Below are 23,117 nucleotides of genomic sequence, written 5' to 3' on the forward strand. Positions count from 1 at the left end.
TTAAAATAATTTTTCATTAACTTTAAAATAAAATTTAAAAGGCATGTAAATTTTGTTTTTTTGAAATTTTTTTAGTATTTTAATTACAATAGCAACTTTAAATCAAATATTTCTTAACTTATTAACTTAATTTTTGTAGCTAACAAAAGTTAATCTAAACTCTTTTTAAAACTCATTTTGCTGTCATTAACTGCGTTTGATTAAAAACATTTTTTGAATTCAAAAAGCAATCCAAACACCCCTATATATATGTTTCAAATCGAAATTGCATGTGGCATTTTCGTCGTATAGTCCTGCTCTGATATCTTACGTTTAGTAAATATTAATTAAGATGAAACCATACAATATGTAATCTATTTGGTGTATAACCATCAAGCAAACAAAACGAAATATTTCTGATGAACTTATTTTGTTGGTAATTTCCGAAAAACTTGCAACAAAAGTGGAATCCAACAAAATTCCTACAAAATACCAATGGAGATAAAAATGAAATACTTACGAGATTTAAATGTGTAAAAGTTACTCAAATCTAATAAACTTGCACCTAGATTGCCACGAGAGATAAAAAAGAAGTAATAATGCATCCATTTTGTTACACCTCGGATATCAAATATATAGACAAACTTGTTATAATTAGACGATGTCATTTCAAATATTTTATACTGGCTTTTGTACTAATAGGCATGGATATTTAGTTTGGAAGGAAACAAAATAAATATGTGGAAATTGCGAAAGAGAAATTGAATCGTCTCGTACTTTTCATGTCTACAAATGTTCCTATCTATTTTGATATCCACGAAAAGTAACATTTATATATGTGGTTTAGCAGATCAATATTTGGCTCTAAAGTGTCTATGGAAGGGGTAAGTGCCCTCAAGTCCTTCGATCTAGGAACAATGTATTAGTAGGGTGTTGTTTTTTGTGATAGACGATGCATCCCTTCACAACTATTCAAGAAATTAGGAAATCGCAAACTGGAAAAGATTTGTTCACCTGATGGTCAACGCGACTGTGTGTCAGCCTCACGAGCTATATAAGAAATCATACAAAAGGGACCAAAGGAGATCATGATCGTTGTCGTTCCTTATGGGCAACGGTCGGAGCTAGAATTTTATATTAGCGGGGACTAATACGTACATCGTAAAAATATAGAAGGAAGACTTTAACTAATAATACACTAATATCAACGGAATTAGGGGGCAAAACATCCACTAGCCCCCCTACTGGCTCCGCCCAGGCAACTTGGTAGTAGTGCTAGCTAAAGCAACCTAGGAGTGTCTTAGCGTCTGCCTCATGAGATCAAGACGAAACACAATTGCTTATCACACGAATTATAATAACCTTTGATGTTCAATTTGACCTAACTTTTGTTCATATTTTTCTTCAATGTTGCGTTTTTAAGCATTTTGTATCTTCTTTTGTTCATTTAAGTAATTTGTAACCCCTGATTTGTATTGATAAATTTTATAAGATATATGTTTCTCTTCATGGATATATATAATTTATCCGATGATGGTACCACGTTAAATACCTATACCTCATAAAATTATTTGTATGCCATATACGCTATGCTATGTTAAATCTTGGTATGAGTTTCTCTAATTATAAGTCATTTATTATCTTTATGCATTCTAGCTATCTAGTTATCCGTTTGTTTATTATGTTTTACACGTGTTTAGGAGATCAAATGCACTTTTCAATGGTGAACACGTTTGAATTACTATGGTGATCCTTTGGATGCTGACTTAAATTATGTAATAAGATTGAAAGTGTAAATAATTAGGTGAAGAATGTTTGTTGGGAAAAAGAAAAAGATTGATTAGTTATATAATTAATCAAAGGATTAGACTTGTTTAAATGTAAGTATGCATCCGGCAGTTGAGACTTGAGAATATGACATATTGAAAGTGTGAAAAGTAGATGATGAGAATGCAAAAAATGAGTCATCACATGCCAATTATTCATTCAGTACTTTTCTCATCATAATATTTACTTTCATTATCTTTCTAATAAGACCAGCCGACGTACATGTCATATGTGGTTTTCATTCATTATTCAACCCTCCTCACTTTTAAAAAAGCTCAACTTATCTAGAATTTTATATTATATACTTTTTGCAACAAATTACCTATACTCGATAGAGTATCTTATTAAATCTCCATAACTTGTTTTGATGAGAAAACAAAAAATCAATTTTATATATATATATATATATATATATATATATATATATATATATATATATATATATATATATATATATATATATATATATATATATATATGCATTTGTTGAAATGAGTAGTAATTTTGAAGTAATTGTTAAATATGAAATTAAATTAGTGAAATATTATAGTGTGTGAAAGAAGAAAAAAAGAAAGAAAAGAAAAGTATGGATTTTGGGTAATCATTGATTGATTATGGGAGGTCGACATATATGGCTCATTTGTTATTATTATTATTATTATTATTATTATTATTATTATTATTATTATTATTATTATTATATACACCAATTGACAGTTGGAGCATTTATTTGGAAAAGCGATTGGGACGTTAATGTAAATACAAGATTTTTTTTATCGGCATGTAAATACAAGACATGGTTAACACTTAACATAATCACGATATTCGTTATACCTTAAAGTCTTAAACTTGATAAACATATTTAATAAAACTTAGAGTCACATCAATTGTTGCATGATGCATGTTTCCCTCATTTATCACTTGTGTGACTATTATATTCATATTTTTTATTTTTTATGTTGAAATAATATAATTTGTTTAAAAGGAAGGAAAAAATATGTGTCATGCATTAGATGTGGGTAGTTTCTGTCCATTTCCTTTACTTCCGTAACACGCCAGTATATCAATTTCCACTGCTTGATCCAATGAATACTAATATCTATTTCCTTCAATTTGTTTTATTTATTAATATTATTAACATATTTGTGACTTTTAACTAGGAATCAAGTAAAATGGTAATAATGTTTTCTATTTTTTTTACCGGCAATCTATTCTATTCCTTAATTAATATTTAATTCCATCTATATAAACAACAAAACTTGAATCATAACCTTAAAAAAAAAACATCACCTGATTTCGTTAGCCAATTGTTAACATTTATGGTTGTTTGCAAAGCTTCTTAATGGAACCCTTAATAGTGAGTCTCTTAATGTTTCAACATTAAAAGTGTTTCTTCATCATTCTTTATACTTTTGATTCGGTGTTGGAAGTTCTCTCAACCATTATGAACTATTCTTTTGTTATTTCGTTTGTAGAAATTCTTTCCTACCCTCCTAATTAACTTAAAATATCTCTCATTTTTCTTTATATCCCTGTGAAACATCCTAAAAATATGGTCTAAAAATTTCGTTTTAAATTATTCAATAAACCATAGTTATCAAAATCATTTCAATCAAAAACATAAGTCATCGTATCAAATCAAAATATTGTATCGAAACACATGTCAACATATCAAAGTAAAACATCCTAGGCTAAACAAAATGATATGTGTGATGCAGTCATCCCGAGCTCTTCCCCTTGCTAACGTAAGTACCTGAAAGCTTCCTCTTGGGCCCTCAAGCTTCTCCTTCTTCCACTAGCTTCAAATACACAAGATTTCTCTCAAAAATGACTCACAAGCTCACATAAGGCATTAGGGTTTCGAGATTTAGGGTTTGGGGCTTGGAGGCTGGAAATAAGGCCAACATGGAGGGTTTAAGATGCTTAAATAGGGTGCAAACCCTGGAAATTAGGGTTTCACCTCTGCCAGCCTACTCGTCGAGTTGAGGCTTCTCAACTCGTCGAGTAGGTTTCTAAAATCATGCGGCCCAAACAGTCTCTACTCGACGAGTTTGGGGCTTCCAACTCATCGAGTTGCTTATATAATGTGATGCCCGGTCCCTTGTATGTATTTTAAATATGATATTTTGCACTTTTACTCTAGAACTCGACGAGTTGGAGGCCCCAACTCGCCGATTAGAGGTGAAACTTGGACGCAGGTGGAAGAATCTACTTGCCGAGTCGGAATCCCCGACTCGACGACTAGACCTATCTAGATGAAACCCTAAATTTAGGTGTTTGCACCCTATTTAGACAACTTATATGACCTCCACTCCAGCCCCCATCACCCTCAGACTCTCATCATGAAACCCTAATCGAATATTGAGTGTTCTTGAGTTTTTTGTGCCATTTTGTGTGTCTTTGAAGCTTGAGAAGAAAGAGGAAGTTTGGGGGATCAAGAGAAAGCAAGTAGATCCATAGGTTTTGGCACATTCCCAATTCATTTGAGATATAAAGTTGATACTTTGAGTATGTTCTTCTTAGATCTCCAGTTAGTGCTATTTTCTACCTTTTCTAAGTCATAGTGAAGCCATTTTCGGGATTGTGTGCATCAATGGGGTTATACTTCAAATCTTGAACCTTTAAGGGTTCCCATGGTATAAAGGTGCAAACTTTATGTCCATGGGAGTCCCATGCACCTTATAGACTTCATTTTGGGTCCTTATGAGCTAGTTAACCCATGCATGCACGTAAAGTTTGTAACTTTACATGCTATATCGATCCTAGGAGGTCAGATCTATGTTCTGAATGCATTAAGATCGACTGAAATCGACTGTAAGGACTTGGACTTTGGGGGACTCGATGAGTCGCTCATAGGACTTGGCGAGTTGGGCCATGGTTCCCCAACCTTTTCTATTTCAGAGCAATCTGGTTGAGCGTATTAGAGGAATCAACAAAATGTACATGATTATGGACTTCCAGATCAAAGATCTCGACGAGTTTAAGGATGACTCGGCGAGTTCAAGGTAATATCCTGACTGAAATGAAGAATGACTCGACGAGTCAAAGACGAACTCGGTGAGTCCAGGACTAAATGTGCCAACTTGCATGAAGCAGGACTTGGCGATTTCAAGGATGAATTCGGTGAGTCATGAGTAAAAGGGTCCCGATTCTATATGAAAGGGAACTCGACGAGCTCTTGAAAGACTCGACGAGTAGGATTGAAGTCCATCACTTTGAGGATTATGGAACTCGATGAGTTTGTGGACCAACTCGGCTAGTTGAGTCAACCAAATGTTGACTTTGACCAATAGTTAACCTTGACCAAGGTGTTGACCTTTACTTTGACTTTGACTTGAGTTGACTCTTGAAAGGGTTAAGAGTATGAAATGGTAATTAAGGAAAGTTATTACGTGTAGGAGTTGAGAGGAGTTAATCCATGCATCGAGGACAGTTCAAACACTTCACGACATTAAGGTGAGTTACCTTCCAGTAGAAGTGGGTTGAAGGCACTAAGGTCGACCCATTAGTAAGGGTTATAGTATAGATAATTATCTTTGTGATAATCATCTGGTATATGGTTATCTGTTATGATTATGTGTTAGTATCTATGATGTTATGTGATATGTGATAGAAGGGGTAGGATAGACCCAAGTACCATTCGATAGGGCCGAAGGGGTATGTCAGCACCAAGATAAGTTAGGCGGTATATGACTTGTATGTTTATGCACTAGGATGCTATGTCGTAGAGTAGGGGGTGAAATAGTCCCCAGTACCGATCGAAATGACCGAAAGGGTAGGCCAGCACCCTGATATGCTAGGTAATGTTATCGATCGACATGACCGAAGGGGTAGGCCAGCACCCTGATATGCTAGGCAAGGTACCGATCGACAGGACCGAAGGGGAGGCCAGCACCCGGATATGCTAGGCAAAGTACCAGTCAACAGGACCGAAGGGATAGTTAATACCCAGTTATGTTATGAAATATGTGTTATGTATGGTATGTGGTATGATGGGGGAAGTCAATACACTTTGTGCTTACAATTTTCAGTTTTGTTTTTCAGGTACCTCTTCTTCGAAGGGGAAGGAGCCGGAACGGTAGCAGCGCATCACACACACACAAGTTTTTTGCATTATGAGATTCTTGGGATTGTACAATGACATTATTACTATTTTTATGATATGATTTTGAAACATGTGATTACGGTTTTATGAAATGATGCGACTCGATGATGTTTTGTTATAAGTGTTTTCTAAATCGTTATATCAAAAATGAAATTTTTTGGTCTTGAAAATTGGGATGTTATAATTTGGTATCAGAGGCTTGGTTTGAGGGATTTGGACACACTCTCGGGAGTGTCTGAACTCAAATCGAGGGTTTGAAAGATTTTCACGAGAAAATAGTTTTTCCAAAAGTTAAAGTAAAGAGTTTTTAGAAAGAACAAGGCGTGTGATGTGTACAATCGACCGAGCTCAAGTAAGTTTTCCCTAAGATACCCATACATTTTATGTTATGATGTGACCTGATTATGAGAACTGCATGCTAGATTAGGGCTAAGGATCTACGAAGGATGCCTTTTATTTCTACTGTATGTGTATGAGAATTACATGCTAAAATAGGGCTAAGGATCTAGGAAGATGCCTTATATGCTTGTTATGTGTGCTTATTGAGTTGCATGATAGTACTGAGTATTCCGTGATATGATAGACTGGATATGATATGCTTGGTTTGGGTTACTCAATGCTTGAATGATGCTTGCTTTGTGCTATTGGGAGTTCTAGTTATCTTTAATTAACTAGTAAACAAATACGCTAAGTTACATATTACGAGGATTAAATAATTTCATAGGGTTAGGTTCAGCCCTATTTTGCAGCTCTCGTTTGAGTCTAACCGTTGTAGGGAGAGATCTCTCATTTGAAGAATTATCTAGTCTTAGTAATATGTAATGGTATTCACGAGCTAGTGAAGGAGAGATGATAGGGACTTCTTATGCAGCTGATGGTAGAGAGTGGGTTGGAGAGTTACCCTAGGGTAAGCCTCGGATGAGATTAGAAGTAGTAGAAGGGACTTGGTGAAGTCGAAGCAATCCTTGAGGAAAGTACGGATAGATGTGGAAGGTAGTGTGGGCCCGTACTACTGAAAGCAGGGGATCCGTACTCGAATCAAGGAGGGCCGAGATAGAACCAAGGAACTTGTAGAGTGTGTGAGACCTCTCAAGATTATGTATGACCCTGACAATTTTATGTATTGTTTCAGAATGGTGATTACGCGTCACGGAGCAGGAGGTTCAGGGTTTGGGACAGGATCAGGTTCAGGTTCAGGTTCAGGTTCAGGATCAGGTTCCGAGCCAGTTGATGACGGACTAAGCAAGTTCATCGCATTTAAGATCATGAGAGGCATCCTTGAGGCAACCCCGATGATTTTCGGGTCGATCAAGGAAGGGATTATCGAGCTGATGGAGGATCACCTCAAGGAGTTCAGGAGTGACATGGCATCTGGCCAAGCGGGGACACGCACACTCTCTTTCAAGGACTTCAGTGGATGTGGTGCACCAGACTTCCATGGTGTGAAGGACCCCATTATTGACAGGAGGTGGATTGCAGACGGAGCTAGAGATTAGTAGGAGTCAGTTGGTGATTTACTGGGAGCCCCAGCCATTGAGGCTATGACTTGGTCGGATTTTGTGGCCAGGTTTAGGGCTGAGTTTGCACCGGTTGTGGAGCTTCAGCAGCTAGCCAGTGAGTTTCTTAACATAAGACATACTACAAAGTCGGTGGCCGAGATTACCGCCAAGTTCAAGGAGAGGGCTTTACTGGTGCCACAGTATGCAGGGGATGAGGAGATGAGGAAGACTCGATACCATGACATGTTGATGGCTAGCATTCTGAAACATGTCAGCTACTTGGCATGCCTGGCATTGGATGACATGATCACGATGGCAAGGGAGATGGAGATTAATATAGAGCACCTCAGGAAGAGGAAGGTAGGGACTGGGTAGGTTATTGGGGTTTGGGGGAAGAAACCCAAGGGATCCAACACTAGGTCGAAGGGCCAACTGGGTCGGGGTCGCTGTGGGAAGTACGGCAAGACCCATGAGGGAGTTTGTAGATTGGGATCATCGGGCTGCTACAAGTGCGACAAGACTGGGCACTTTAGCAAGGATTATACTGCCCCTACCCCTACATTCTAGACATCAGACCTGATTTGCTTCCATTCCAATCAGAAGGGCCATAAAAAGGCTGATTACCCGAGACTAGTATAAACAGCGCCAGTGGCGGCACCAGCTCCAGCGACCCTGCGAATCACAAATGGACCACATACCAAGACAAATACTCCGTTAGTAAGGAACTGAGCCTTCCAATTGACCACTGAGAGGTGCGTGTCGCACCCGATATGGTGATGGGATCGTTCCATGTGAACGGTATCCCAGTCCAGGTGTTATTCGATTTGGGAGCTACCCGATCATTTGTCTCTCTTGCACCTAGCAAGAGGTTCCCTGAGTCTTCGGGCATGTTGGATTGCCCTTTAGAGGTCGAGATTGCTAACGACCGATCAATACGGGCATCAGAGGTTTTCAAAGATTGTGTTTTGAGACTGTATGAGAATTACTACCTAGTAGGTTTGGCTTCCATTCCGTTGCGTGGGAACAAGATTATCATAGGCATGGACTGGTTGAGCCCTAATGGGGCAGTGATCGAATGTACGCAGTAGTTGGTACGGGTCAGGACCCCAAGTAAGGGAGAGTTGGTGATGCGGGGCAAGAGGCCACAACGTGGACCAACTTTATGCTTAGCAGCGAGGGCTAGGCGCTACCTTCAGCAGAGTTACGCAAGGTATGTCGCCTACGTTATGGATACCCGAGAAGCGGGTAAGGCGATTGTGAGTGACGTACCAATGGTGCAAGAGTACGCGGACGTATTCCCAGAGAAGCTGCCTAGGATACCTCCGTAGAGGCAAGTAGAGTTCAGGATCGAAGTAGTCCATGGTACGCCTCTGATAGCCAAGGCACCATATCGGTTGGCTCCTCCTGAAATGCAGGAGTTGTCTACACAGCTGTCGGAGCTATTAGACAAGGGATTTATTAGGCCGAACAATTCACCCTGGGGAGCCTCGATCCTATTTATTAAGAAAAAGGATGGGTCGCATAGGATGTGTATAGATTACCGGGAGCTGAACAAGGTAACGGTGAAGATCCGTTACCCACTCGCAAGGCTTGATGATTTTTTCGACCAACTACAGAGGGCATCTTGGTTTTCCAAGATAGATCTATGCTCAAGCAACCATCAGATGAGGGTTAGAGACAAAGATGTATAGAAGACTGCTTTTTGAACTCGCTATGGTATGATGTTTTGAGATACATTACTTATGATTTTTATTATGATGTTTGAGTGAATTATGGTTTTCTTAAACAATCTAAAATAAAAATTTTGGACGGTATTTTTTGGATGTTTCAACGTCAAATTTGACCGAAGATGCGCTTCAAGTTGTTTTGCAAATGAAGGAAGACGTGAAAAAACGTTACGCTAGTCATGGTTAATTTGTAGTTGTTTTCCAAGTTTTTATATATTTGATTTTTTTTAAGTTATAAGTTTAAGCTTTCTAGTTTTTTATTTTCTAATTTCCTAGGATTTTTTTAATATAATGTTTTTTTAAGTAATGTATTAGTTTTTATTTTTAGTTAATGAAATCTTTTGTTTTTAATTAAAACTAAAAATTTAATTTATTTATAAATTAAAATAATTAAAAAAATGTGACACCATTCATTAGGTATTAGGTGGTATGAAACCATAATTTTGTGTTAAATGATAACATGACGCCTACATGTCACTAGGGGTGGCAAATCGGGCCATCATGTCATGTATTTGTCTGGGACGACACAACACGACAATGTTTTATGTAAAACGAACACGGTACGAAACGATCTCCGGTTTTTTTGAACTAACGCGAAAACGAACCGATTAAAAAACAACAAACACGACACGACACGACAAAGATAACATGAAATAACAATTAATGTATTTAATTAATATTTACTCATACATAACACTAAAAACACCACAAACACGAAAAACACGACAAAAAATGTTAAATCGTATCAAATTTTGAACACGAACACGACACGACACGACACGACATCGTGTTTTTTATACCTGACGCGAACACGACATGAACAAGAATTCGAATTTCAATTTTGTTTCGTATCGTGTATTTTTGTTGTACCGTATCATAAGTCCAACCCCTACATGTCACTAAGCTTTTAGAGGGTGTGGCACCGCTTCCTAGTTACTACACTTTATTAACAATAAAAACCTATATATGGAATGATTATATTTGAGTAGAGGCACCCTCAAGGGAAATAGTTGTAGTCGTAGTCTCGTAGATATCATCTGCGATGGCTTCCCGTGTAACAAACGGGTGCCCCAACAACTGTGCTGCTGTCCATCTCTTTGCTGGATCCCTCTGCAAACATCGTCCCACAAAATCTTGAAACTCTGTGGAAGCGGTCGCCGGCGCTTTAGGTGGCGGAGACATACAAATCGCCATCATAAGACTCGCCCAATCATCGGATCTTCCTACCTCAAACGGTAAAATCCCCATATACAGTTCTAAAATGCTTACACCCATGCTCCATATATCTCCAGCGTAACCATCGTTTTTTCCTTGGTTCAGGTCCGTGTTTATCCTTTCCGGGCACATGTAAGCAATCGTACCCACTGGATCTTTACAAGGATGCGTCGTCTGTTCCAAGATCCTCGTAACCCCGGAAATCGCAATCTTCACTTCTTTTTTGGAATTAGTTAAGAGATTTGAAGGTTTGATATGACGATGGGCGATGTTATTCCGGTGGAGGTAGTGGAGACCGGAGAGAATCTGACGGGTGAGGTCAGCCAAAGAGGATTCGTCGGACAAGAGCGTGCCTTGAAGAGATCCACAGTTCATGTATTCAAGAAGAACCTGAAATTCACCATCACGATCAAACACGTCATGACACTTGACGATGTTGATGTTATCGATGCCATGCAGGAGCTTGATTTGATGAAGGATCTGGCCGCGGAAATCATCATCGTGATTTCCGTAGATTACCTTGAGGGCGAAGTGGGTGTCGGAGGGGCGGTGGAGGACCTTGTAGACGGGACCCCAGGAGCCGTTACCGATTCTGATGAAGTCTGACAAGTCAAGGTGTTGTTGGTTTGACATAGGGGCGGAGGAGGGTAGGAGAGGACTATGAACGGCGATCTGCGGCTGAGGTAAGGGTAGGTCAGGACGACGGCGAGGGCGAGTATTGATCGACGTGGTTGGGCGTCATTCGCATTCAATTCGTTGGTGTTTGGGTTAAGATGATGGATGTGTACGCATGTATATATAACCAGATGAGAAAGTGAGAAAAGAAGTAACATAAGAAAATGGTTTATAGGGTTTGAAGTTTCTGAGAAGAAGAGTTCATGAAGACGAAGCGTGGAAGATGATATTCAAATGTGTTTGGGAGACAGTGGAAGTCATAGAAAGAAATGGTCTTGTTGTAGCTCCAAGAAATATTTGTTTAATAACAATAAACCCCATTTGTCTATCTTTTTCTAGATTTCCATAATTGACCGACACCTAAAATCTTTTCGTTATCATTTACACAAGTATTTTTCGTTACTCCTACATCTAACTCCCGTAACATATATATTTTCTACTAATATAAAACCATTTATACAAGAACTTATACACTATTTACAACACTTTGTAAACTTTGACACAATCTGCTTGTTTATTTTAGGTATTTATTAGTTTTTTTTTATTTGAACCTTCGACTTCAAGAACAAGGACAACATCGGATACTATTAGGCTATAAGCCCTGTATTTATTAGTTAACTTTGGTCAACCTTTTGAGAGTCCAAATAAAATAATGTAAACAAACTTATTAACGTAAATAACATGTTTTGATAAATTGTGTTCTTCTAACTTACTTACAGAGTTTGTTTGGGTCGAAACAAAATTACGCTCCTACCGTTGTTTGTTTTAACACGGATTGTTTTTACAACAATACTTCATGCATGATTGTTTGTGTTTCCAGTGCAATAAAAACATGGAATATCTTTTGAACTTAGAAATGACATATGAAACCGATTTGATCTAGATTTGAAAAACAATTTTCACACCATACATTGCCTCAATCACTACGTCTCTCCTTCCCCTTGCTCTCGGGTGTGCTTTGAGGATGGAAAGTTTTGAAGACATATCTTCTTATCCAATCATCAGACACATGAACTTTGTATTTGGTGTTATATGAACTTTTTTTTTTGTTATTTAATAGAACTTGTAAACACTACATTGGTATTTGAATTGAGTTGTTTTACAAAATTTATTTAGAAAAAAATATTAGTGTGAACTCCATTTGAATATGTATCCGAGTTTGATAAATAGTCCTTGAAAATCATATCAAGGACTCATATAACGAAAAGGGAGTCAGAGGAAACATATTTGAGAGTAAATGAGATGATGTCAAAATTTGATATCTAGTCCCTAAATCTTATCATGTAATGGTACGATGTAAAATTAGGAACATGAAGAAAATCTATTTGATTGAATTATACAGTATAACAGACTGATTTTCTGTCTACGATATTGCCATCTATTATATGCACCGATTGTCACTCTTATATACATACAATAAAAAAAATTACTATATAGAATTAGGTATTTAGGACTTACGAATGATTATCTAAACCTACACATAATGTCATTAGAGACTAATTATTAACAATTTAAGTGTTTATTTTCTAACATTGTATATTAATTGTTTACCTCATAACTACATGAATTTGTTTTCATCATGGTTTTTTCTATTATTCATATACAAAAATACGTATTTACATAGCTATTGTTTACCTTTTAGCCATAAAGCATCACTTAAACTATATACACTAGTTTGTTTTACCATGAATACTATATACCTTACAACCACATGTATTTACTTTCAATGTGTTATTTTCTATCATTTAGATACAAAAAAACTTTTAACACGAGTCACACATAATCATTAAAATTATGTTTATACACTTTTAACAGACACATCATGCATTTTTCTCTATCAATATGAGTAATATATACCATAAACTCACATGAAATAATGACAAAACTCAGACCAAACCCGAACCCAATTTCGTAATTTACTCTTTAACCTAACATTAAAATCAAAACCTAAGACACTTCAAAATTGATTGTTTACCAAAGAATCGAACCAAAAAAGAAGTTTATTAAATGTATAGCATTAAATTGTGTTGTATGAAACGGAAACATACGGATTTTTACATGTACTTGACAATGGATAACAGAACAGTTAAAAGAAAACATGTAACGCAGGCTCGGCTTCATTTCATAAATCATTTTGACAATTTTACCCTTAGCCTTATCCTTCCTTTTTGATGCTCTTTCCCATATGATCATACATGTGTAGCCTCCCCTCACAAAATTACAACACTTCATCATCTCCACCTACCTAGTCATCATCTACATTAACAATTTCAAAACCAAGTTAAATCAAATCTTTCCAAATACACAAATTGTTATATTAAAAATATCAACACTCACCTGATTTATTATCAATGTGTACAAAGAAACTTGCAGCAACAATGAGATAACACAGAATCAGCATCAACCCTTTGAAGTAATTTGATGTTCCTTCCTACACACACACACACACCATATCATTACTTATAAACTTATCCAATATAAACTTATAATAAACACACACACAATTAAATACCTGTAGCATAAATGCCACGACTAAAACTGTGATAAAGAGAGAAGCAGTTTCAAAGAGCTGAAAATTCAAGTCCATTGGTTGACCCATGATCCACCCCACAACCACACAAAATGGGATCTATTCGTGAAAAAAGAAAGAAAAATATATCACATTACATTATTAAGATTTATTAACCTTATTGTGATATTAGAAACAATAAGAAGAAAAGGGTTCATGGTATTAGTATTACCACAAACATTGATATCTGAGTTGAAGATCCAATTGCTACTCCAAGTGTGATGTCCTATAAATAAAAAAAGGTTACATATATAAATATATAATCAACATATCTCATACATTACCTATGTTGCTAATAAAATCATTATTGTGATTTGTGAAATTTGCTTTTTGATAATGTAAACTTACAAGCTTGTCTTTCATGGCAAACATTATGGCACTTGCATGTTCAGCAGCATTACCAACAATAGGAAGCAAGATTACACTGATAAAAGACACTGGCATATTCCATGAGTCTGATGCACCCTGAAAAATTACAATCGACATTATATACTTGAATCATCTAATAATCTATGGAAGACAAAATGTATAAAACTTAAAATTGTATGAAATGTTACCTGAATGGCATCAACAAGATATCCAGATAATACAGACACCCACAATGTTAAAATGGTAAGCCAAGCAATTGCTTCCCACATAGTAATTTCAGGGACATCTTCTTCTTCAGGTTCATCACCATTGTTTTCTCTTTCCTCATCAACAGAATCATAAAGATTAGCATGACTCTTGAGCTGGAAGAAAAGATAGCTTGCATATGCCACCAACATGATACAGCTACTGAATCTTGAAAGTGCTAATTCTGATTTCCCAAAATGAACTTCTGTATGTGTAAAATGAAGAACAGCTGGAAAGAGGATTCCCATTACAGCCATCAGCAGCAGCCCTGAACTAACTATTGCAGCTGTCTGTAAACACAAATGATGACTAAATGAGTGATTCCAGAGATCTAAATTCCAACATACAAAAGGAATGGAATCAGATTCAGAAATGGTGAATTACCTGGTTGAAACGTTGAACTTTTGGATAATGCACAATGCCACCAGTAAAGAAAGCACATCCAAGAACTAACAGCATGTTTGATAAGATGGATCCTAACAATGATTGTTGAACAACCCTAATCATCCCGTTTTTTAATGCATATATTGAAATAATCATTTCTGTTGCATTGCCAAATGTGGCATTTAGCAGACCTCCAACTGTATTCCCTGTATAACATGCAAGCTGCCTGAAACATATGAAAAAAGAGTTGATATATATATATACAGCATATTCAAGAAGAAAGGAAAAGAAAACCAAAGAAATGAAGAAGTGAACTTCTTGGTTCTTACTCGGTTGCATAACCTAGCCGTTCAGCTAAAGGTGTAATTCCCAGTAAGCTGAAAAAGAAAACCCATCCCTGAATAGAAAAGTTGAAGATGAGAAGTACATTAAGACCAAATTCTTCAGTTTCAGAGTCATGGAGAAGCTTAAAGAGAGATGAGAGAAGATTCTTACATGTCGTCCTGTCATGTAGTGCATCAATACTGCCAGAGGTCCGAAGGGAAGCAGGACATTGATCTTTGCTTTGAATAAGACGACATACACGCTATGGAAAGCGGTGAATTGAAGCTTTCTGAGGGTGCGGAATTTGGGGATAGATGTATGAGATGATGTCTCGAACTGAAAAGATTGCTTTGCACCTGCGGATTGTGATAAAGTTAACGGGCTCTCTTCGTCAGATTCAAAATCAATCTTCTCTAGTGTTGATTCCATCTTGCTAGATCCCATCTGCAAGGTTCATAAACTTTGTATTAACTGGATTGATTGAAGATGGATTCGTTAATTTCTGCATCAGACAGCTTATTGGCGTGCAAATTTCTACCATTAACGGATCCTAAATCATGGTATGGACTTTGAAATTGGCAATTTTTAGAATAAACGTTATCGTGAACAGTAGAAGCAGAGTAGACTATGTCGGAAGAATGTCTAAGATTAAGTGTAAACTAGAAACAAGGTGCAATAATACATAAAAACTACTTGAGAGCAAAATAGTAACGAAATCAAACAACAATGCCCACATCTGACGGAGAAATATAAGTGATCTTGAAGCAAAAAAGGACAGATCTTGTTATCGTTTAAGTAAGACAAAAATCCAAACTTAAAGTTGCGAAAGATGATGTGCAAACCAACAAGAGACGAAGTGGGTTGAATGCAAGATGGGTGATTCACAGACAAAGGGAAGTAAGTAACCAGAAATTAAGCGAACTCACCTTGACAACTCAAAGTCGAAGGAAGAAGGTTGAAGATGGTGAAGTCCAAGTGAGATTTAAATCCATAAGCAGATCACATGATGCTGTAAGTGAAATCTGGACGGCAAATTCGTAAAACGGATCAATGATTGGTGAAAGGTAATAAACTAATTGAAATTAGGAGAAAAATCGAAAAGAGAAAGAGGGTTTGATTTGAAAGAAGAAGAAGAAGAAAGGTATTAAGGGAGAGATTAGAGAAGAGGGAGGGCGGAGATTGGTGGGGAGTTGAAGTGGGCAAGGCGGCATGTAGGAGCAGAAGCCAGGAGGAAGCTTCCTCCTTATCGTGAGAGTTCGTAATCTTTCTACTTAAATAAATAAATAAACAAATATAGTTTTTTTGGAGGCATTGATCAAGAATTCAACGGTGGAGATTAGTTGTAATTGATATTTGGGGTCATGGATTTGACTCATGAAGGTGGTCAACGGTTGGTTAGAACATGAAGAAAGTGTTGCAACTTACAAGTTGGGTCTTTTGTGTGTTTTCTTACAAGCTACAGCCATTAAAATACGTTTTTGAATTTGGAAGGAATATAATATAATTATACCAAAATAGCATGTTCAAATCTTTTGGAATAAACAATTGTGTTGAAAAATAAGATCATCTTATAATGATACGAATGAAGAAAAATTACAAGGTTTCTAAGTTGAAGGATTTTTTGTAAATAAAATTAGAAAATAGATTTTATGGTTAAATGTACGAAACATCTTATTTACGATATCAAAGTTATTCCAAAAATAGTGTTGGATAAAGAAACATAAATCTAAAAAGAGCAAAGATTAAAATAGTGTTGGATAAAGAAACAGAAATTTAAAAAGAGCAAAGATTTATCGATGACCAAACATGTTTTGAATTCATTTTAGAAACATGATTTGCCTTAAAATTGTATACGATTAGGGTCTTATAGTCTCAGAATGATTGATTTGATCTTATTTTTTGTTCATTGTCTGGTTGTGGTCTTAGAGTGGAATCTATTATTCGAAAGTTTGTTTGATCATGTTCTATGTATAATTTGCATGCATAAGACACCATGTTATGGTTGAGTTCTGGTTTGATATAGATGGAGCAAATCTTAGGATAACCTAGGATTTGAGCTATGCAATAACCTGTGAGATATATTTTGTTCTGGGACGAATTAGGGTTATCAGGTAGAGCTTGGGAAAGGTACAAGTAGGTGTAAAAGGTAGTATTGGGCCCAGTTGAGATAAAATCTCTAAATATCGAAAGATTCAAACAGGTAATAGGAAACAAGAACACAAGAATGGATCAAGATATACTTAATGATTCAAAGTCACACCTCAAAAGAACTCGATGAAGAATTGCTACTGTAGAGGCATGTAGGGTTACAAAGCTATTTCCAAAAATTACAAACACGGTGTATGCATGCACCTTAAATAGTTAAACCTTAATAATCAATCAACGGGTGGACAAGCCTAACCCCGATTACATAATGGACTATTCTATTATATAAAATGACGCAACACTTATACCCAACAATCTCCCCCTTTGCATCAATTGAGGCGGGAGGCTCTTCACTGTTTTGTCTTCTTTGTGGTCTTGAAGAGCTTGGGGATGACTGCGAGACGAGTCTTGCAAAACTCTGTGTACCATCATATCATATCAGAGTAATCATTCTTCGCAGCTTTGTCATTCAGTTTGCATTGACTTGTGGTCTCCAAAAATAACTTCAAGCAAGTTGTAGAGAACAAATGCTTATTAGACGATACGAAGAGGCACTTTTGCAAGTTACCACGAGCTTCTTAACCACGATGAAACATCACTGTCCAGTTATCTTTCTTGATCTTACACAACTGCATCTTATTAAAGTCTTTCACCTTGCTAGTGGAGAGAACAATGGGTTTCCTCTTCAAAACTGTGGTGATTTCAATGTCAAACTTCGCCACTTCATCAACGTACGAAGTTAGCATTCGCTTTATATGCCCCAGAAGTTCGTACTTCTTTTCTTCTCTAAAAAGGAAATGCAATAAAACGATCCAATCATAGGGAATTAAGCACGGAAGATCAACCAAGGAAAACTCGTGAACAACACTTTCGGATCCTCTTGTCGTTTTGAATTTGACATTCACTGTAACACCGTAAAATTTAAGACAATTTTTCGCAATTTAAAACATATTTTCCAAACACAATTATTAACAGAATCTCATTGTATCATATCTTCGTTTTACAAAAACATTTCCCAAGATCAAAATACATAAAATCTCATGCGTGTGTACGAATCATGCTGGCGCCTACCCGTGATCATCACTGGTACCTAAAACACATAACACATAACATTGTACGCATAAAGCTTAGTGATTTCTCCAGAATACCATACATAACACATACTAGCCACTCGAGGCTATAACTCTGTGGGCCCTTGGGACCTAACTCTGTGGACCCTTTAGTCCTAGCTCTGTGAACCTTCCGGTTCTAACTCTAATATACTCTGATATACACATGGCATAAATCACATAGAAATAATGCAGTGCAACACATCACATAAATAGCATACAATTACTCTGTCATATAACTCTAATTACCACTCAAGGTAAAGTATAGTGAGAAAACTCACCTCAGATGTCTCGGTAAATCTCTGACTCGGTAGAAATACGATCTAGCCTCCGCCTAATCACATAAAGTAAATACTCTCATAAATATAACTCTCGGGACTAGACTCAACCCTCTCTTGGCACCCTTAGAAGGGTAAAAGACCATTTTACCCCTCTTTTGGCTCAAAGGCCCCACTATTGACCAAACCCTAAAAGTCACCAAAAGTCAACGGTCAAACTTTGACCCGACTCGTCGAGTGCACTTGGGCGACTCGACGAGTCTACACGTGTCCACTAACTCTCTAGTCTCGCTTGGCAAGTCGAATCCCTCCCCTTGCTCGACGAGTCACAGCTAGCATGAATCGCAGGGCCACCCCGACTCAACTTGCCGAGTCTCAAGATCAACTCGGTGAGTTCCGCCTTGAACTCCAGTCCTCTAATCCCACTCTGACTCACTGAGTTATTCCCCCAACTCGGCAAGTCTACTCACTGAGCGATTTACGAGAAACCCTAACCCTACTCGCCGAGTCTTCCCTTGGACTCAGCGAGTTCATGCCATGCACAAACTCAATTGACCTCCTGAGGTCAGATCTGTTCCTTTGATCCATAAATCTGACCTTCCCAAGCCTGATAAACACGTAAAGCTCGAATCTTGACACCCATGGGACGTCTAGGAGGTTTCACTTGGTGATTTAGCCGCAAAAATAACATCCTAAGCTCAACACCTCCATACCTCAACATAAAGCAAGCTGAGATGAGCTCTTTAGACCACTATGGGTCCAGATCCGAAGTCTCAAAGCGAATAAGGGCCATATTCTCACAATTTCTTCCATTAAAGGACATGAAAAATCTACATCTATGGATTCCTTCAGCAAAACAGATAAAGGGGTGATATAGTACCTCAAAGATGAAGTCTTTTGCTCGAAAACCATAGATGCACCACCTCCTTGGTCTCCTCTAAGCTGGAAACACCTCCTTCTTGCAAGAATCAACCACAAAGATCAAGAAATGGCTCCTTTCCTCTCACAATCGCTCTAGCTCTTTTAGGGTTTCTCTCTGGCGTTTGGTGGCTGCAAATGACGGCCCTAAGGGCCTTTAAATAGGTCCCAAACCTGGGAAATTAGGGTTTCATTAAACAGCGCGGACTCGCCGAGTCCATTCATGAACCCGTATGAGAATCCGCGACCCTACTCGGCAAGTCTAAGCACCAGCTCGCCGAGTCCCTCCACAAACTCCAAAATAAATGAATAAAATAATATACCTATGAATCCGGATGTTACAATTCTCCCCCACTAGAATCAGACTTCGCCCTCGAAGTCTCATTCTGCAAACAACTCTGGATGCTACTCACGCATCTCGCGCTCCCGCTCCCAAGTCAGCTCTGACCCTTTCCGATGCTGCCACTGGACCTGCACCAGAGGCACTTCCTTATTCCTCAGAACCTTGATCTTCCGATCCCTAATCACCACCAGTCTCTCAACATAGTTCAGGCTCACATCCACCTGAATATCCTCTAATGGTACCACTGCCAACTCGTCGGCTATACACTTTCTCAACTGCGACGCGTGGAAGGTATCATGAATCTGACCCAACTCTACAGGAAGCTCCAAACGGTAGGCTACCCTGCCTACTCTCGCGATCACCCTGAAAGGTCCAATATATCGGGGCCCCAACTTGCCCCTCTTCCTGAATCGGATCACTCCTTTCCAAGGAGAGACCTTCAGGAGCACGAAGTTGCCGACCTGAAACTCGAGCTCGGACTGGCGCCTGTCCGCATAACTCTTCTGACGACTCTGAGCGGTCAACAACCTCTGTCTGACCTGCTGTATCCACTCCATCATTTAAAGCACGATTTCTATACTACCCATCACACGTTGCCCTACCTCTCCCCAGCAAATGGGGGTCCGACACCTCCTCCCATACAACAACTCAAAGGGTGGCATACCAATGCTCTAATGATGGCTGCTGTTGTAAGAAAACTCTGCCAAGAGCAAATACATGTCCCAAATCTCGCTGAAATCCAACACACATGCTCGGAGCATGTCCTCGAGCGTCTGAATCGTTCGCTCGCTCTGCCCGTCAGTCTGTGAGTGATATGCGGTACTAAAATGCAGTCTAGTACACAATTCCTCATGAAATTTCTTCCAGAATCTGGAAGTGAAACGCACATTTCGATCTGAGACAATCGAGATCGGCACTCTATGCCACGATACCACCTTCCTCATGTACATCTCTGCCAACCTCTCTGCAGAAGAGCTCTCACTGATAGCAAGGAAATGAGCGCTCTTCGTCAACTTGTCTACAATCACCCAAATTGCATCGACGCCCCCTCGCAGTCCTCGACAATTTGGTCATAAAATCCATAGTAATTTGTTCCCACTTCCACTCGGGAACCTCTAACAGCTGCAACTTACCATGCAGTCTCTGGTGCTCGGCCTTAACCCTACAACAGGTTAGGCACCTCTCAACGAACCACGCGACATCCCTCTTCATACAGGGCCACCAATACTCCCTCTTCAGGTCCAAATACATCTTAGTGGCCCCGGGATGGATCGTGAACTTCGATCGATGTGCCTCTTCCATCAAAATGGTATGCGTCTCGCCCACAAACGGTGCCCAAATCCGATCCTGAAATGTCATAAGCCCCCGGCTATCGGTAACGAACTCCGATACCTGCCCGATAACTTGCTCCCTCTTCTGGTTTTCTGGTCTCACGGCCTCAGCCTGCGCCCCTAGAATGGTGTCCAACACCAGAGTTATCACTGTCAATCTCATACAAACGTCCAACATCGGGACGCTCTCCGCCCTACGACTCAGGGCATCGGCTACCACGTTAGCCTTACCCGGGTGGTACAGGATCTCGCACTCATAGTCCTTTACCACGTCCAACCATCTCCTATGTCGCATATTTAGGTTGGGCTGATCCATCAAGTACTTCAGGCTCTTGTGATCCGTGTATATGGTACACCGGATCCCATACAGATAGTGACGCAAGATCTTGAGGACGAACACTACTGCTCCCAACTCTAGATCTTGGGTGGGATACCTCGTCTCATGAGGCTTCAGCTGCCTCGATGCGTATGCTATCGCGTTCCCCCTCTGCATAAGCACCGCTCCCAACCCTGATATCGACACATCACAATACACCACGAAATCCTCCATTCCCTCCGGAAGGGCTAACACTGGGGCTTCGCATAGTCTTTGGCGAAGTGTCTCGAAGGAGGCCTGCTGCTCTGGGCCCCATGAAAAAGCAACACCCTTCCGGGTCAACTTGGTAAGTGGCACGGAGATCTTGGAGAAATCCCTGATAAATCTCCGGTAATAGCCTGCCAATCCTTGGAAACTCCACATCTCTGTGGGTGACCTCAGCACCTCCCAACTCATCACCGCCTCAATCTTGGCCGGATCAACCAATATCCCTTTATGGTTAACGAGATGCCCTAGGAACTGGACCTCTCATAACCAGAAATCACACTTGGAGAATTTGGCATAAAGCCTCTCCGATCTCAAAACCCCGAGGATTTCTCTTAAATGCTCGTCATGTTGCTCTCTGGATCTCGAATACACCAATATGTCATCGATGAATACGATTACCGAGCGATCCACCATCGGCATGCACACCCTGTTCATGAGGTCCATGAACACCGTCGGTGCATTGGTGAGCCCGAAAGGCATCACCACAAAATCGTAATGCCCGTAACGAGTCCTGAATGCTGTCTTCTGGATGTCCTCATCTCGCACCCTCACCTGATGATATCCAGACCTCAAATCGATCTTGGAGAACCAAGATTCTCCCTGCAAATGATCGAACAAATCGTCGATCCTTGGCAACGGGTAATGGTTCTTGACCGTCAGCTTATTCAATTCCCTGTAATCAATGCACATCCGATGTGATCCATCCTTTTTCTTAACAAAAAGGATAGGTGCTCCCCACAGCGAACTGCTCGGCCGAATAAACCCATTCCCCAGTAGCACCTGAAGTTGTGAGGATAACTCCTGCATTTCTGGAGGCACAAGGCGATAGGTCGCCTTGGCGATAGGCGTAGCCCCCGGAACAAAATCGATACCGAACTCAACCTGCCTCTCGGGAGGCACACCCGGTACCTCCTCCTGAAATACATCCGGGAACTCACGCACTATCGGAACCTCATCTACTGACCTCGGTTTCTCTGAATCAACCCTCGTATCCATCACATATGCTACAATCCCTTACAACCCTGCTGTAGACTCTGCCTCGCTCTAGCGGCTGAACAAAATGACGACCCAAAACGCGTACCCTCATCGTACACCATAAGAACTCCCCCACTAAGGCCTCGTATGGTCACCAGCTGTCTCTCACAGTCGATAACTACTCCAAATTTGCTCAACCAGTCCATGCCCACTATGACGCAGAAATCTCCCATCGCAATAGGAACTAGATCAATCGGAAACTCAACGCTGAAAATCTCGAGTATACACCCTCGGATCACCTCGGTGGCATACACCGCTCTCTTGTCAACTATGGAAACTCTCAGGGGTTGACTCAACGCCTCTCGACTAATACTGATGTGCTGACTAAAAGTCAAAGATACAAAAGACCGACTCGCCCTCGAGTCAAATAACACCAAGGCAGGTACAGAACTCACAAGAAAAGTACTTACGCATATCATAATATAAACACAATATATCAACACAAAAGAAAATATA

At 39.2% G+C, this 23,117-nt stretch overlaps 1 protein-coding gene and 1 pseudogene across 2 annotated transcripts; both read right to left on the reverse strand.

Annotated features, from left to right (window-relative positions):
• Nucleotides 1-9,785: 9,785 nt before the first annotated feature.
• Nucleotides 9,786-11,289, reverse strand: LOC145031345 (mitogen-activated protein kinase kinase 5 pseudogene; annotated as a pseudogene).
• A 1,720-nt stretch (nucleotides 11,290-13,009) lies between these two features.
• Nucleotides 13,010-16,183, reverse strand: LOC145031331 (vacuolar cation/proton exchanger 3-like). Of its 2 annotated transcripts, XM_078979870.1 has the most exons (10): nucleotides 15,846-16,182; nucleotides 15,091-15,363; nucleotides 14,925-14,992; nucleotides 14,596-14,821; nucleotides 14,154-14,501; nucleotides 13,945-14,061; nucleotides 13,769-13,822; nucleotides 13,540-13,656; nucleotides 13,365-13,458; nucleotides 13,010-13,283 (listed from the first exon to the last, which is right to left on the reverse strand). In XM_078979870.1, exons 2-10 carry the CDS (start codon nucleotides 15,361-15,363, stop codon nucleotides 13,273-13,275), a joined length of 1,308 nt encoding a protein of 435 aa, XP_078835996.1. In that variant the 5' UTR covers nucleotides 15,846-16,182; the 3' UTR covers nucleotides 13,010-13,272. The 2 variants fall into 2 exon arrangements, with proteins under 2 accessions (XP_078835996.1, XP_078836004.1); XM_078979878.1 differs by lacking the exon at nucleotides 13,540-13,656 and having other exon boundaries at nucleotides 15,846-16,183.
• Between the last annotated feature and the right edge of the window lie 6,934 nt (nucleotides 16,184-23,117).

The sequence above is a fragment of the Lactuca saligna genome, chromosome 1, assembly GCF_052625555.1.
Source record: "Lactuca saligna cultivar CGN05327 chromosome 1, ASM5262555v1, whole genome shotgun sequence".
In the NCBI taxonomy this organism is placed as follows: domain Eukaryota; kingdom Viridiplantae; phylum Streptophyta; class Magnoliopsida; order Asterales; family Asteraceae; genus Lactuca; species Lactuca saligna.